Source organism: Sorex fumeus, unplaced genomic scaffold, assembly GCF_029834395.1.
Source record: "Sorex fumeus unplaced genomic scaffold, SorFum_2.1 ptg000024l, whole genome shotgun sequence".
Taxonomy (NCBI): domain Eukaryota; kingdom Metazoa; phylum Chordata; class Mammalia; order Eulipotyphla; family Soricidae; genus Sorex; species Sorex fumeus.
In genome coordinates, this window is record NW_026606081.1 from 2545577 (window position 1) to 2562192 (window position 16616).

General features: G+C 42.4%; 1 protein-coding gene across 1 annotated transcript in view; it reads right to left on the reverse strand.

Annotated features, from left to right (window-relative positions):
• CPE (carboxypeptidase E) overlaps positions 1 to 16616 on the reverse strand; it is a 116713-nt gene that overhangs the window by 12997 nt on the left and 87100 nt on the right. The window contains exons 2-5 of the mRNA XM_056113981.1: positions 12977 to 13173; positions 8270 to 8437; positions 2138 to 2255; positions 1561 to 1743 (exon numbers count right to left, since the gene is read on the reverse strand). Of these exons, the coding sequence (XP_055969956.1) occupies positions 1561 to 1743; positions 2138 to 2255; positions 8270 to 8437; positions 12977 to 13173 (666 nt within the window). The remainder of the gene's footprint in view (positions 1 to 1560; positions 1744 to 2137; positions 2256 to 8269; positions 8438 to 12976; positions 13174 to 16616) is intronic.

Below are 16616 nucleotides of genomic sequence, written 5' to 3' on the forward strand. Positions count from 1 at the left end.
ATCATTGTGGAACATAATCATTAGTCATGATTAACATAATTATTATTTTACTGATATAGATTACTTGCATTCTTTTGACAATGAACTATTTGTCCAAAAAGGTGATTACAAGGACTCACTATTTTTGTTGTGGTATGGGGGAAACTTCCCAAGCAGTGCCTATGGAATCCAAGAGCCACTCTGAGAGATACTTAGTCCAGCTGACAGGCTGACAGATCAGGAACAGGCCTGTGAGGCAGCTGCACGGGCCCAGATGTGCTGGGGGACTCAAGGGCCCCACCTAGAGGTGTTCAGGGGCTACCAAGATTATATCTGGCAGAGCTCTGGATGGGGAATGAAAGTAAGGCCCCTTGAACCATCTCTGCTGCCATGTAAGCTCATCTTTACCGACCTTGTTCCAGAGAAGATATGAAATTCGCTTATGTTATGTTATGAAATGAATGGACATGGAGAGTATCATGCTGAGTGAAATGAGTCAGAAGGAGAAGAACAGACATAGAATGACTGCACTCATTTGTGGGCTATAAAAAAATAATAATATGAGACTAATACCCAAAGACAGTAGAAACAGAGATAAGGAGTATTGACCACGGTTGGCCTACCTCAAATGCTGGGGAAGAAGGCAACTGGGATAGAGAAGGGACCACTATGACAAGGATAGTGGGAAATGATCTTTCTGAATAATAACTGCATGCTGAAAATAGGTAAAAGAACAAACAGCATAACCTCTCAGTATCTGTATTTCAAACCATAATGCACAAAAGGAGAGGGCGGGAGAGAGAGAGAGAGGAAGAAGAAGAAGAAGAATCAAAGTGCCTGCCATACTGGTGAGCTGCTAGGAGTGGGGGAACATTGGACATTGGTTGTGGGAAATGTACACTGGTGTAGGGATGGATGTGGAACACTGTATGACTGAAACCTGACCCTGAAAACCATCGTAGCTCTGTATCTGATGGCGATTCAATTAAATATATATATACATATATAGACATACATTTACTCTAATTAAAATGAGAAAGAGTAAACAAAATATACATTTACTTACAGTCAAAACATAACTAACAATAATAAGGATTCTATCTTATTCCCAGAATTTGAAAGTAGGGTAGCAAACCATGTTGCTAAGCATAATTTACATATTTTTCTCTTTTTAATCAAGTTACCCATTTTTAAAAAATATATAGGAGAACTGCTATTTGTTCAGCCATTGATTAAGCTGGTTGAATTGGTTACCCAATTTTTTCATCTTTATTGAGGTCAATTTATATTTTCCAGTAGATGTCTGCAGTCTCCTTCCCTTCAGTTATTATCTTCATCTATTTCTTTTCTTTATTATCACGTTCATTTTTCTTCAATCATAGTGATTTCCTGACATCCACAATACCATACAGAGCAATCACTCAGGCAGAAATCTAATTTTAATGGATGGAGGAACTTGGGTTCAGTCTATTTCTCACGGATTGGGGAGATCTGGAGGGACTCTCATTTATCCTCTAAAGCAATTCTAAGTAGAGCTTGGATCACAGAATCAAAGAGCGGACAGTAAGGTAGTGAGCTCACCCCCAGGCACACTGTACCAGGCCGCGCCATTGGTTGTTCCATCTACAAAGCTGCTATCGTCATCGTTGTTGCGACAGGGTGACCGGTTGGGGTCCGACATGGGAGGGTTGAATGAGGAGTAAGCGCGGGCCAAGCTCTGGAAGATGGCATCATCGGGGCAGGAGCTATATTCATGGGCACTCCCTAGAAAGCAAAGTCGCAGGTGAGAGAAGCAGACACCGGCAGGGTTGAACTCCCCTTGGAACTACAGCACTATGGGGAGAAAGCGAAGTTCTTTAAATACCTAACAGCACACTTAGTTTGGAGGCCTTCTGTCTCTAAAAGTACAAAAAAAGAAATTGGGCAGACTATACATGTTCCCTAGGGACTGAAAGCCTCCCAAGTTTAAACTGACAGGAGCGTAGTGAGGTCAGGGCACGCTGTGAGACTGGCTAAGGATCTGCTCTCCCATCACTCCCCAGGCACTGAGACCCACCGGGGGTCCTGTCCGGGCACCTTCAGGGATAGCCTGGCCAATGCGTGTGTTTGATACAAACATGCATAGGACCTAAAGGAAATAAGCAGGACGGACACCTACCACTCCGAGTCTCATCATAAGGGTAATTGGCCACAAGGTCGCCTCCGTGCAGATTAGCAGAGAGCACAAAAGGGATGTCCATGATCCAATGAATGACAGCCTTGGTCTCAGGAGCAAGCTATGTTCAAGAGGAGAGGTGGAGAGAATTATCAGATTGATCCTATTCATTGATGAGATCAAATGAAAAAGTAAACAGCAATGTACCTAAAAATCTCATCCTGTTTCAAGCACTTTATGGTCGTTTTCATAGATATAAGCAGGGTTTCTGTAGAAGTATTCCCTGTGTCTTTCTAAGATATTTCAATGGTGTTGCTATGTCCTTAAAAACACTACTTTTGGAGGAGTCAGCCTTTCTCTCTTTGTAACTAGAAAACCAGCATGCAAATTACTTAAGAATCTGGGATAGCTCGGTACAGAGAGACGGTACGGCCAGCTAGTAAGGTCTTGTCTTGCATGCAGTAGACTCAGTTTCAATCCCCGGGACCCCATTTGGTTCCTGAGCCAGCCAAAAATGATTCCTAAGTTCAGAGCACATTGGGTGTGCCGCCAAAAAAGGTATGGCAGGGGGAAATCGCTGTATCTGGTTTCAGTGGTAGTTGAGGAGACAAGAAAAAAGGTCGAGCTGGATTCTTGCTTTAGGATGATTCAACTCTAGAATCATGTGGTAGACTTTATTTCCAATTCTTGCTTATAATTTTTTCAGTTCCCTACTTCAAACATTGTTCCTGTGTAAAATAATAATAATCATCATAATAACAGTGGGTTTCTTACAGAGTTCACTGTAAAATGCCAGTTTATTTTGGGATGCTCATCTTAAATTTTCAAACAAATGCAAATGTTTAAGGAATTCGTGTTGTTTCTTTGAATGATTTATAGTCCCTCCTATCTTGGAAGCAAAACAAAGGAGGAAAGTAATTTATACCAAAGAATTAATCCAGAGCCAAAAGCTTGGTACTTTTATGTGATTAGCTTTTAATAGCAACTCGGAAGACTCACAAACTCCCAAAATACCTCTTTGATTTATTTTAAAACAAACAAAGCTTTAATAGAGATGTAACCTGATCTTCTGTGGTTATAATAAGCTCTTGAATTTGTACATTTCTGTTTGATTTACCCAAAGCTCCCAGTAGCTCATTTTAGTGCTCACAATAACCCCTTTCGATAGGTAGAAATCTGAATTCTCATTCCACAGGGAGGAAACTGAACGCTCTGTGCATTTATTACACACCCAAGTTCACCCAACAAAGGATTCAATCTTAGTCTATGAAATCACAAAGGCCACATATATTTTAGTATATCAGTTTTACTCTAACCATGCTATTTTTGAAGTATACCTCATAGTACTATATGTGAAAACTATGATTGAGAATGAGGTATTCTTTTTATTATTATTTGATTGGTTTATCTTAGTCTCTCTATAAAATTATTTCATTGTAAAACATGAAAAGAGACAAGCACAGGGAAGAACATTAAAATGCCCCATAGGGCTGGAGCGATACCACAGCAGGTCGGGCGTTTGCCTTGCACGCAGCCGACCCGGGTTTGATTCCCAGCATCCCATATGGTCCCATGAGCACCTCCAGGAGTAATTCCTGAGTGCAGAGCCAGGAGTAACCCCTGTGCATCGACAGGTGTGACCCAAAAAAAAGGCAAAATAAATAAAATGACCCATAATTTCACCACCTTACATTCTCATGTAATGTAACATTCTCATATCTGAGTCCTTTTCCAAATTGCTTATATAAATTTTATTCATTCATAATATTATTTGTATTTATAATAGAAATAATTTTATTTTTATTTATTAATTTTTTTGTTTTAGGCACCATGATTTACAATACCATTAGTGATAAGGCTTTGTGTACACAATGTTCCAACACCACACCTCCCACCAGAGTGCGTACTTCCCTCCACCACTGCTATATCATTTTTAAGTATAATATTTACATACTGTTTTGTATGCTGCCATTTTTGCTTGACAGCAGAAAGCACCTTTTCATTGAGCTATTCTTCTAAATTATTTTTAAGCTAAAATATATCCAACATGCATCATCCTTAAACCAATAAGTAACCTTTTTATTTATCTACTTATTTGAATTTGGGATGACACCCAGTCGTGTTCAGGTGTCAGTGAGACACACTGACCTCTCACCGCAGTCTATGAGCGAAGGGGACACAGAAGACTAAACTGAGACACAGAAAAGTTTGGTAGCAGTGTGGTCCCTCCAGTGAGAGTGGCCAAGGTTGGATTTAAGCCCACCCTCACAGTCAGCAGTACCATTTCATTAGCACTAGCAACCACAACTGCGGGTGGGGTGAAGGAGGAGATGGGGAAAGATGGGGAATGGGAAATGTTGGTCAAGGGTACCAACTTCTGGTTATAAGATGACAAAGCGCTGAGGATCTGCTGTGTATCATTGTGGCTTAATACTGTGTGTACTTGAAATATGCTAAGATAGTAGAGCACAGTCTTTACACACACACACACACACACACACACACACACACACAGAGGTGACTGAAGTGATGAACATGGCGATTCACTTGGTCGTGATAATCATTTCATAATGCGTGTGTGTATTACATTATCAAGTTGTACACACTAAATAAAAACAGTTTTGTCAATTATTATACCTCCATAAAACTGGGGGAAAATCTCCAATAGATTGTTTACTATGACTGTAAAAGCCAACTGAAAAAACCAGAGCAGATTTTAATATGTCTAGCAGCTACTTGTATTTGTTCTTTGGTAACCTTCGAATATGGCATCGCTAATCTGTCTACTTAAATGTGTATTCTAATCCTTTGCAAATTATATAGCAATAAATATTAATCTACTATATAAATATTTACCAAGCTTTCAAATCTTCTTTCAAATTTAATAATAATAATCAATATATGAAACATTGAGATACTTATACTATCAAAGGAAAAGAAGAAAGATGGGTCAAAGGGCTGGAGCATGTGCTTAAAGCATGTGTGACACCAGCCATGATCCCTGACACTGCTGATCCTCTGAACACTGCCAGGTGTAGACCGCCAGCCCCCATAAAGAAGGATCTTTATGCTATCAAATACACTGATCTTTTCCTTTTCTATTTGATTTTTCCTGTGCCTTAGGCAGTGCTGGGGGTCAAACCCAGAATCTCACCTATACAGAGCAAGTACCACATCACTGAGAAGCATCCCTGGGCCTGCTGATCTATTTGTGATCTTTTCCTTTTGTGTTTAATCACTGTAGCACTGTCATCTCATTGTTCATCAATTTCCTCAAGCAGGCACCAATAACGTCTCCATTCATCCTAACCCTGAGATTTTAGCAAGTGCCAATCAGAGCTCTTTCAGGGTCAGGGAAATGAGACCCATCATTGTTACTGGGCATATCGAATATGTCACAAGGACCTTGCCAGACTCTGCCGCATAGGCAGAATACTCTCGGTAGCCTGCCGGGTTCTCCAAGAGCGAGAACTAGACAATAAGAGGTCATGCGGCTGCAAAAGTGGCCTCACACTTCTGGGAGCTTGGTTTTATAGTCTCTGGGTCTTGGCCGTTGAAGGGATTACACAGATTACATGGTGCTGGGGGCAATTGGTGGGTGTAATGCCTAGCTACTAGAAGATGGGAGATCTGGGTGTAGGAGACCCAGTTCCAATCTGAGCAGGCTTGGAGATCTCAGTCCCGGGTCCCGCAGACCTGGGTTCCTCTGCCAGTTCCTTCATGCATGAGGCTTGTCCAAGAGTGTGGAGAGTGGTCTTAAGCATGGCTGTGGCTGGGTTCTGGAGGTCTTCAGCTGCCAGGGCTCTGCTCAGATTTTGGCATATTGAATACACCATGGGAATATATATATATATAATTTTTTTCACCATTAATTCAGTATTCACCAAGTGTCTGCCATCTAACAAACAGAGGGATTTACAAATTTCTACCCTGTCTAAAAATTATGTTTACCAAGTTTTATTTTAGTAGCACTGTAGCACTGTAATACCATTGTTCATTGATTTGCTCGAGTGGGCACCAGTATCATCTCCATTGTGAGACTTGTTGTTACTATTTTTGGCAAATCTAATATGCCACAGGGAGATTGCCGGGTTCTGCCATGCGGGCAGGATACTCTTGGTAGCTTGCCGAGAACTCCAAGAGGGACGGAGGAATCGAACCTGGGTCAGCCACGTGCAAGGCAAACACCCTACCTGCTATGGCTCCAGTCCTTATTTTAGTAAGTTTATATATTTTACTTTCAGATTAAAATACATCAGGAATATATTTTGATAAATGCAGATATTTATGAGATGACTGTCTCAATTCCATTTATGTAATAATCCACTTTCCATAACAATTTGAAATACTCCCTTAAACTAAATTTGTATGCATTTAGAAATAAAGTTCAAATTAATACAAATTGTGTCCATTTAAAATTTTGATTTACGTCAAACTATAACAACTCATTTAGGAGATTCTGCTAAAAATGTCAACAATGTCTCTTCCTATTTTGCAATAGATCTGTGCAAATTTCTACATCTCCAGTTTGATAGATAAATAGGTCACTGTCACTGGCACCCCGTTGTTCATCGATTTGCTTGAGCGGGCCCAGTAACATTGTGAGACTTGTTACTCTGTTTGGCATATCGAATATGTCACGGGGAGCTTGCCAGGCTTTGCCGTGTGGGCGAGATACTCTCGGTAGCTTGCCGGGCTCTCTGAGAGGGGCGGAGGAATCGAACTCGGGTCAGCCACGTTGGCTGCATGTAAGGCAAACGCCCTACCCGCTGTGCTATTGCTCAGCCCAGATAAATAGGTAAATAAAGTTTGTATGATATGCTCGATAATTAGGTAACTTTGGCTCCTTAAAGATATTAAAGTTGGGTGGAGGGGAATTCTGGGGACATGGTGGTAAAAAGTGTGCACTGGTGGAGGGATGGATGTTCAATCATTGTTTGGCTGAATCTCAAACATAAAAGCTTTGTAACTGTATCTCACGGTGATTCAATTAAAAAAAAGCAATGTGAAGTTCAAACAGCTTGAATAAATAGCAATGGTTGAAAAAATAGCAATACTCCGACATTAAAAAAAAGATATTAAAGTTTTATTTATTCTATCTGTTTGTATCTTGAAGCTTATTGTGTTTTGTGTTTTATTTTGGGTTTAATCCCAGTGCAGAGTCAGGGGCCATTCCTGGCCGTGCTGGGGATCAAATCTGGGTGTCCTCCACTCAAAGCTTGGGTTCCAGTCTCTGGAGATCTCTGCCCAGTCCCATATTGAGTTTTTACTTTTTCTCTGAGCACTGGAGACCTAGCATTGCTTTCTGAGCAACAGGGGAATAGATTATGTTTGCGCATCACTCTGGAGCATTTTTCCCAAAGTTGGAGATAGGTAGCACTTCTCCCTGGGAGGACACCCAAGGGGGCAGGAGTTACCTTAGGAATAGCGAAGGGACACTTTCTATTTGTTCACCTAAGAGGTAGAGTTCAGTGAGGGGCATGGGCAAGAAATGAGTTGGGGTTTTATTTCCTGTGGCAGGGAGACAAATGAGTTTGGGAGTCTGTGCTCTGGAGGAAATGGAAAAGACTGGATGGTGCTGGAGAGACAGAACACAAGAATCAGAAACTCTGCAGTGAGAGTTATAGATGTGAAGTCTCCTGGATCATGAAGAAGATGGGAACCTGGGCAAGACACAGGGTCTCAGGTGGGAGGCTGAGGCCCAGCGAGGCTGCCAAAAGAATTGCAGAGGCAAAGTGAGTACTGATTGGAAAAGACTAGGTAGGAAAAGGGTGGAGCTGTGCAAAGCTTGGAGGAAAACAGTCCTGGAAAAGAATAAGATGAGCGTGTGTGAAATGTCGGAAATGCCAGTCAGACTCTCTGATGGGTGTCTGAATGCAAAGGGGTCCTCGGGAAAGGTCATGGGTAACTGTCTCTCACACTGGGTCCTTCCCTCCAGTCCCACTTCCAATGCCAGCTGACAACCTCCCTGCCCAGCACCAATGACAAGGATCCGTGAAGAACCCATCCTTCATGGCCTCGGTTCACTGCTTCCTACAAGCTCCAACCCTCAGAGGGTCCTTCAAGAAGCAGATGTTGAAAACACATTTTCACAGGCTCAAGCACAGCACCCTAAAAATTACGCATGTTCCCTACCTTTGTGTTTTCATCCACAATTTTCTTCATATTTTTCAACAGATGATTATTAGGACCACCTTCTTTCTCATTAACATAAACGATCCGATCCAGGTCAGGAAAGTTGCGGTTCAGATCTATTCCCTGGGCATTGCTTCGGCCCACAAACCAGTCTTTGAGCTCACCCGGCTGGAAATAATTGAAGAGAAAAATCATCAGTCATATATTAGCATTGTTTATATATACTTAATGACACCATTGATATTTAAATACGACTTCTGCATGCCAATTATTTCGATCATTTCCTCCTTTAATAGCATTTTCACTATTTTACTGATGAAAGCATTAAGAAATTAAGGTTAAAATGTGTTTATGGACATATTGAAAATACTCTCATAATATTGTAAATATTAATCATATTTATCATTAAATTGCTTTAAAGAAGTCAATATATATTAGCAAGTAATAGATGGTATGTCTCAAAGCATACCGCTCTGTACTGAGATTTAAATAAAATATTTATTGCTTCCGGGAAGGCAATGAATCAAAGGCAATGTTCTTTGGGAAAATATTTGGTCTTGATACTGATGATCTTGATGCCCTGTGTCAAATAAAATATTATCACGAGAGGACATTTTTAAAATATTTAAAAGAACAAAACACTGAGTAAGATTAGAAGCTTTAAATAAATTTAACACAAATCATATATTAATAATATACTTCCTTTTTAGAGTCCCCAAGAAAAAGTAAAGCTCTACAGTTTTGTAGGTTGATGAATCATCTGTTCAAGACTGTAGCACTGTAGCCCGGTCCTCCCGTTGTTCATCGATTTGCTCGAGCAGGCCCAGTAACGTCTCCATTGTGCGACTTGCTGTTACTGTGTTTGGCATATCGAATACGTCACGGGGAGCTTGCCAGGCTCTGCTTTACAGGTGAGATACTCTCAGTAGCTTGCTGGGCTCTCCGAGAGGGGCGGAGGAATCGAACCCGGGTTAGCCGAGTTGGCCATGTGCAAGGCAAATGTCCTACCTGCTGTGCTATCGCTCCAACCCGTGTTCGATACTAAATCTTTTATTTTACTCACGGTATAAGCTGGAAATTTAATAAACTCCCAAGATAGTCAAATATATTAAATAATGTAAATTTTCTTGTTTTACTATTAATTTTACATCTAATTTTGTAAAATTCTATCAAAATTTTATATGAAATCTCTGGCATAATATGGATAACTTCCATAATTACTAAACATATAAATGTGTGTTTATATGTTGAGACGATGAGGAATAAGGGGGACCAGGAGATAGATCAAAGGGCTGGAACACATGCCGTGAATCACCAAATTCAATGCCAAGCACCACACAGTCTCTTGAGCACTTCAAAGAGAGTCCTATGGCCCTGAGCACATCTGGGTCCAAGCAGCACCCACAACACTGAAGCATCTGCCCCCCACAGCTGGGCAGAGCATTGCTGGGGGTGACCCTGGGGTCCTCTGGAAACTGCTAGGGAGCCCGACCCCCTGCATAAAGGATATTGAAAAAAAAAAAGGCCATGATGATATTTTGCTCATTCCTAGCACTTTAGTATCACCATAAATATTAAATACTAAATAAATATCAAATATTTCCTATCACTGCCAGGGCAGCCAGGGCCATGGGGCAGACAGAGGAGGAAACGAGAGCCAAGCCGGTTGATTGATCAGTTGCCATTTATTCCATTCTCACGCGCCTGTTCCAGTCTCCCTGAGCCCCCATTCTAGTCTCACACTGCCCCTGATTCCCGTCTCCTCCTGTCTCTCCCGCTCATCCCTCCGCACTCCATCCTGCTGCCTGGGCTCTCTCTCTTCATTTGCCTGCTCCTGTATTCTTCTACATCCTTCTCCCTCTGTCCCCCTTGTTAGTCTCTCGATGCTCCATCTTGCTGCCCTCCTCTCTCTCTCTCTCTCTCTCTCTCTCTCTCTCTCTCTCATCTCTCCAACTCTCTGGGCCAACTCGACACCCAGTCCAGTAGCAAAATCAACATAAGAAAGTCCTTCCCGACTGCCCATCAGGCTCAAGGGCAGAAACACCACCTAGGAGTGTTCCTCTTCTCCTTAGTCCAATAACCTAACTAACATCTTCATTAACATCTTAATTCTACTTCTTAATATTAGTTATTTTTGTATGGACAGAGTAAGAGATACATTTGAGGCTTTGTAGGGCAGCTCTCCCGGGAACATCTTGCCATAGACTCAGACTACAGTGCTCAGGCCAGATTAATCTTTTCTAACCCTAGCAAGGTCCAAATCTATTTATTCCCTTTTGGATCATGATAGCTGACCAAGCTCTTAACTTATAGTTAAGCATTATGGACACTTTGGCCAGGCCCAGTTTGATGCCAGGGGTAGCATATAGCTCACCACTTGCCCTGGGTCCATCTAGTCCCTCGTCGGGACCCTGCTTTGGGGATGCTAGAAGTAAGGGCAACTGAGGCTTAAGTTGAGAGAACTGATGTCCAGGAGGTAAATATCATTCAGAGTCAACTGAGTCCCAAGTTACTAAAGCATAGCATTAACTATCTTCTTGTGTCCGTACAAAAAGGACTTTGCTCTGAATTAACTATGCAAAGGACTTCAGGAGAAGAGAAAAACAATATTTACAAGCTAACAGAGCACAAAGAAAGAAGTTACAGATAAACACAGGAACGGAAGCACTATGACGGGAGTAACCCAATATACTTAAGCACTCTGTGGCAAGGCAGAAAGGACAAACCAATGTTATCCTACACTATGGACACTGCTGGGGAGCCGACCTCCTGCAAAAAGGATATTTAAAACAAGAAAAATTCCATGATGATATTTTGCTCTTTCTTGGCTCTTTAGTAGCATGTCCTCCCATTGTTCATCGATTTGCTCGAGCGGGCACCAGTAACGTCTCCACGGTGAGACTTGTTGTTACTGTTTCTGGCATATCAAATACGCCACGGGGAGCTTGCCAGGCTCTGCCATGCAGGCGGGATACTCTCGGTAGCTTGCTGGGTTCTCCGAGAGGGACGGAGAAATTGAACCCGGGTCAGTCGCATGCAAGGCAAATGCCCTACCCATTGTGCTATAGCTCCAGCCCAACACTAGTATCACCATAAATACTGAATATTAAATATATATTAAATATTTCCTATCACTATGACTTTTCTCTCTCAATATTATACCTATGTACAGAAATTCACTGTCAGAATTTCTTACATCAAACAAGTCAGGCAATTGGATTATTACTTTTTAAGGTACGTCTTACCTATAAATAAGCATATTGAATCTATTCCCGTGGATTAAGAAAATGATTTTAAAATTGCACAAAACAGGGGCCAGAGCGACAGTACAGCGGGTAGGGTGTTTGCCTTGCACGCGCCTGACCCGGGTTCAATCCCCGGCATCCCATATGGTCCCCCAAGCACCCCCAGGAGTAACCCTGAGCTTCTCTGGGTGTGACCCAAAAGGCAAAAAAAAAAAAAAAACTGTACAAAGCAGCAAATATAACGTGCCCCACACCAAATGTAATGGACCAAAAGATAGAATATGTATCATACATTTTCTCTCTTTATTTCCCCCTTAAACTTACTGTTGTATAGACAGACACAGTTTAGAGATCAGGGACACAAATTCATCTGGTCCTCCCCAGTATTTCTTTCTTATGACCAGTAGAGGGCGCTGTGGCACTACCACTCACTTGGCAATAGACATTTTTCAAACTGAGCAATTTTTTTTCGGTCTAACAGGAAATTTACCTGATCGCAAGGATGGAGGAATACGATTTGCTTAACCACAGAAACAGAACCTCCTGGACTTGGCACTACTTCCCCTTCACGATCTCAGGTGGAGAAACTCCCCCCATTCCTAACCTCAGTCATTTCCTTCCCAGCAAATTGGGTCTCACTTACTCTCCAGGGACTGGAGCGATAGCACAGCGGAAGGGCGTTTGCCTTGCATGCAGCCAACATTGCCGACCAGAGTTCGATTCCTCCGCCCCTCTCGAGAGCCCGGCAAGCTACCGAGAGTATTCGATATGCCAGACACAGTAACAACAAAGTCTCCAATGGAGATGTTACTGGGCCCGCTCGAGCAAATGGATGAACAACGGGAGGGCCTTTACTTTACTTTACTTTATTTTTGCATAAATTCTTTTCAAACATATACTCATGTAAAATAAACATGAATGTGTAGCATCAACTTTTTAAGATCTACATTTTCAGAGAAAAAATTACTTAAAACATATAGTACTACTGTGCCTAAGTACATGGATGATCCTGGACTATATTTACTATATTACATTTGACTTTCAAAGCAAAACCCATTGAGTATATTTTATTATTTACTTTCTCCATGGGCTGGAGCAATAGCACAGCGGTAGGGCGTTTGCCTTGCACGCAGCCAACATGGCCGACCCGAGTTCGATTCCTCTGCCCCTCTCGGAGAGCCCGGCAAGCTACCGAGAGGATCTCGTCCGCACGGCAGAGCCTGGCAAGCTCCCCGTGACGTATTAGATATGCCAGACAAAGTAACAACAAAGTCTCCAATGGAGGCGTTACTGGGCCCGCTCGAGCAAATCGATGATCAACGGGAGGGCCTTTACTTTACTTTTACTTTACTTACTCTCCGCAGAACCGTGGCAGCTTCCGGCGAGAAGTTTGCAGCTGAGCACTTAAGTGGAGAGGCAGAACCCGGAGGAGGGTGCCCTGCCGGAGCCAGCACGTACTCACCTGGGATGCCGCCTTCTCAAAGCCGTCGGGGTTCAGGGAGGGCATGATGTGGATCCGAGTGTCGTGGATCAGCTTGATGATGGTCTCGTTGCCCTTCTGGTATTCGTTGCACAGGTACTGTGCCAAGAAAATGAGCAGCTCGCGGCCGACAGCCTCGTTGCCATGCATGTTCCCGATGTATTTGAACTCGGGCTCACCTGAAAGGTCAGATTTCCTACAGCATCAGGGAGCAGGCAAATGACATCAGACCCCAATGTGTGCGTCACTGATTACGGACCTCATGTGTACCAAATATGTACCATATGTGTCATTAATTATGGATCTAATGTGTACCAAACGTGTTCCAGTATCAAATATGAATCAAGTATGTACCAGTATCAAATATATATATCACTATGGGTCTAACTGGTGGCACATCTTTTCCCTTCAAAACTGATGCCGGAGACCTACCACAAACACCAAAGTGTCCCTCTACCCTACTTCTGTTTCCCCTTGTCAGGGACTGAATTGTGCCCACTTTCCTTTGAACTCCTCCCCAGAGTAATCTTATGTGGAGCCCTAACTTCCAAAGCTGACTGTTTGGAGATAGGGCTTTGGGGGAGGTAAGTTAGATGACATGAGGTCACAAGGATGGGTCCTAATCCAACAAGACAAGTGTCCTTTACGAAGAGCAAAAACACAAGGTGTCTCTCTTCTTCCCTAATCACCCCCACTACTACCTCAGACGAAAGGACAAAGGCCACGTGAGGCCTCAGAGAGAAGGCAATCACCCACAAGCCAGGCGGAAGATAATGCAGATACTAAACCTGATGGCTTCTCCATCTTGGGCTTCATAGCTCCCAGAACTGCGAGAAAATTGTTTTCTGCTGTTTACGCCACCCAGTCTATGGTATTTTGTTATAGGAGCCAGAACAGACGAATGCTGTGATCCACCACAATAGCAGGACAATAAGAAGGCAGAGGCTTCTTTCCAACTAGTAATTGCTGAACATCATGGGTTTTCCCTAGTCCTCACTGAACATTTAAAAGTAGGAACTCTGGGAGGCCAGGGAGATGGCCGGAGCACAGGCTTTGCATATGGGAGCCCAGGTTTAACGTCTGATACCATATGGTTCCCCAATGCACTGCCAGGAGGAGACCTTCAAGCATCACTGCATGTGGCAAAAAAAAATTAAAAATGTTTTAAATATGCATTATTAATACCCTTCTGTGTTTTAAGATGTCCAAGCTAAAGTTCAGATCGCTAAACAGGCTGGGCCACAGTCACAAAGTCCATGGAGCCGGGATTCAAACTGAGCTTCAGTTTTCCTTAAAAAAAAAAAGTCCATGGCTATCAGGGAGATGCAAATCAAAGCAACAATGAGATATCATCTCACACCACAGAGGCTGGCACACATTCAAAAGAACAAAAGCAACCAGTGCTGGTGTGGATGTGGGGAAAAAGGGACACTCTTTCACTGTTGGTGGGAATGCCCACTAGTCCGGTCTTTCTGGAAAACAATATGGACAGTCCTTCAAAAACTAGAAATTGGGCTTCCATCTGACCCTGAAACACCACTTCTCAGAATATATCCTGAGGATGCAAAGAAGCACAGTAGAAATGACATCTGTACCTATATGTTCATTTTGCAGCACTCGTCACAAAAGCCAAAATCTGGAAACGACCCAAGTGCCCTACAACAGATGACTGGTAAAAGAAAATTTGGTACATCTACACAATGGAATACTATGAAGATGTTAGGAGAGACGAAGTCATGAAATTTGCTTATAAGTGGATAGACACGGAGAGTATCATGGTAAGTTAAATGAGTCAGAAAGAGAGGGACAGACATAGAAGGACTGCATCATTTGTGGAGTAGAAAACAACATAACATGAGGCTGACACCTAAGGATAGTAGATACACGGGGCAGACAGATTGCTCCATAGCTGGAAGCCTGCCTCATGAGCAAAGGGGAGAAGGCAGCTGGAATAGAGAAGGGATCACTAAGAAAATAATGGCTTGGGAGGAACCGGTCGGGATGGGAGATTTGTGCTGAAAGTAGATAAAGGACCAAACATGATAACCTCTCAGTATCTGCATTGCAAATCATAATGCCCAAAAATAGAGAGAGAGTATAGGGAATATTGTCTGCCACGGAGGCAGGGGAGGGTAGGAAAGCGGGGGGGGAGGGGGTATACTGGGGATATTGGCGGTGGGGAATGTGATCTGGTGGAGGGATGGGTGTTCGATCATTGTGTGATTGTAACCCAAACATGAAAACTTAATAACTATCTCATGGTGATTCAATAAAATTAATACATATATATACATATATATACACGATACAAAAAAAGTCCATGGCTTAGAAAATAATACTAATAATGATAATAATAATAATCCAAGTACTAACTTCAAGAGTCGAACTTCATGGGTCCAAACCCTAACCTTCACTTATTCTTGAGCAAGTGAGTTCAGTTCTGTTTCTTCATTGGTAAAATGAGATCACAGATTTGACCTCATAATATGATGAAAAGAACTGATTACAGGGCCAAAGGGATAGTAACAATGGATACGGTGTTTGTCTTGCATGTAGCCAGTTTGGGTTTGATTCCCAGCACTGCATATGGTCCCTTGAACACTGCCAAAAGTAATCCCTGAAAATAGCCAGGTGTGGTCCAAAAACCAATTAAAATATGATTTAAATAATGAGTGTAAGTGCTTAGGATGGTGCCTGGCAGATACTAAGTACTATATGTTTATATAATATTTTTTTCTTGTCCTCTTTATTATCACTACATCATAATATCTGTCCTTATGAGGCATTTTATCATATATCACTCATCAAATCAAGATTTCTCCTTATTGGGGCTGGAGCAATAGCACAGCGGGTGGGGCATTTGCCTTGCACGCGACCAACCCAGGTTCGATTCCCAGCATCCCCTATGGTCCCCTGAGCACCGCCAGGAGTAACTCCTGAGTGCAGAGCCAGGAGTAACCCCTGTGCATCGCCGGGTGTGACCCAAAAAGAAAAAATAAAAGATTTCTCCTTATCACATCCTACCAACATGTGAAAGGCAGTTATTTTTATGATTGTTATTGGACAAACACATCGCAAAGAGAATGAAAACCCTGCTGAATGGCTCAGAATTCCAAACCGACCACGGTTGCTGTCTGCTGCTCTCCCATGCGTTTCAGGGAAAATAGTAAAATTCAGAGGAAACAGTGATCTGAACCCTCTTGTTTGCTTCTTTCTGCTCCATCCATCCCACAGGCCCAGTTTACAGTGGAAAAGATTTCCTTTCCACTTAGAAAAGCACCAGAACCCAAGTAAAAGGACAGGAATTGAAACTATTTTATTTTTGGAAATATGTTATCAAACTATCTCTTTGAAAGAGATTCCTGTGTTTTGTGAGCGATGGCTTGCCACAGAGCCATGTCCTTGGGTAACCTCTCAGCCTGAGCTCAAACTCATCCTAATTGGCAGATCAGATGGGAGGAGGAACAGCATTATTTATACTCTCCTCACTTTGTTTTGTTTTATTTTGCCTTTATAGTAAGCGCAAGTGCCTCACAGAACAGCCCCCTTGTGTTCTTTGGTGGTGATATAATAACACTGTACATCGCAACTAGAATCATTAGTGCTATTGTAATTGTGCCAC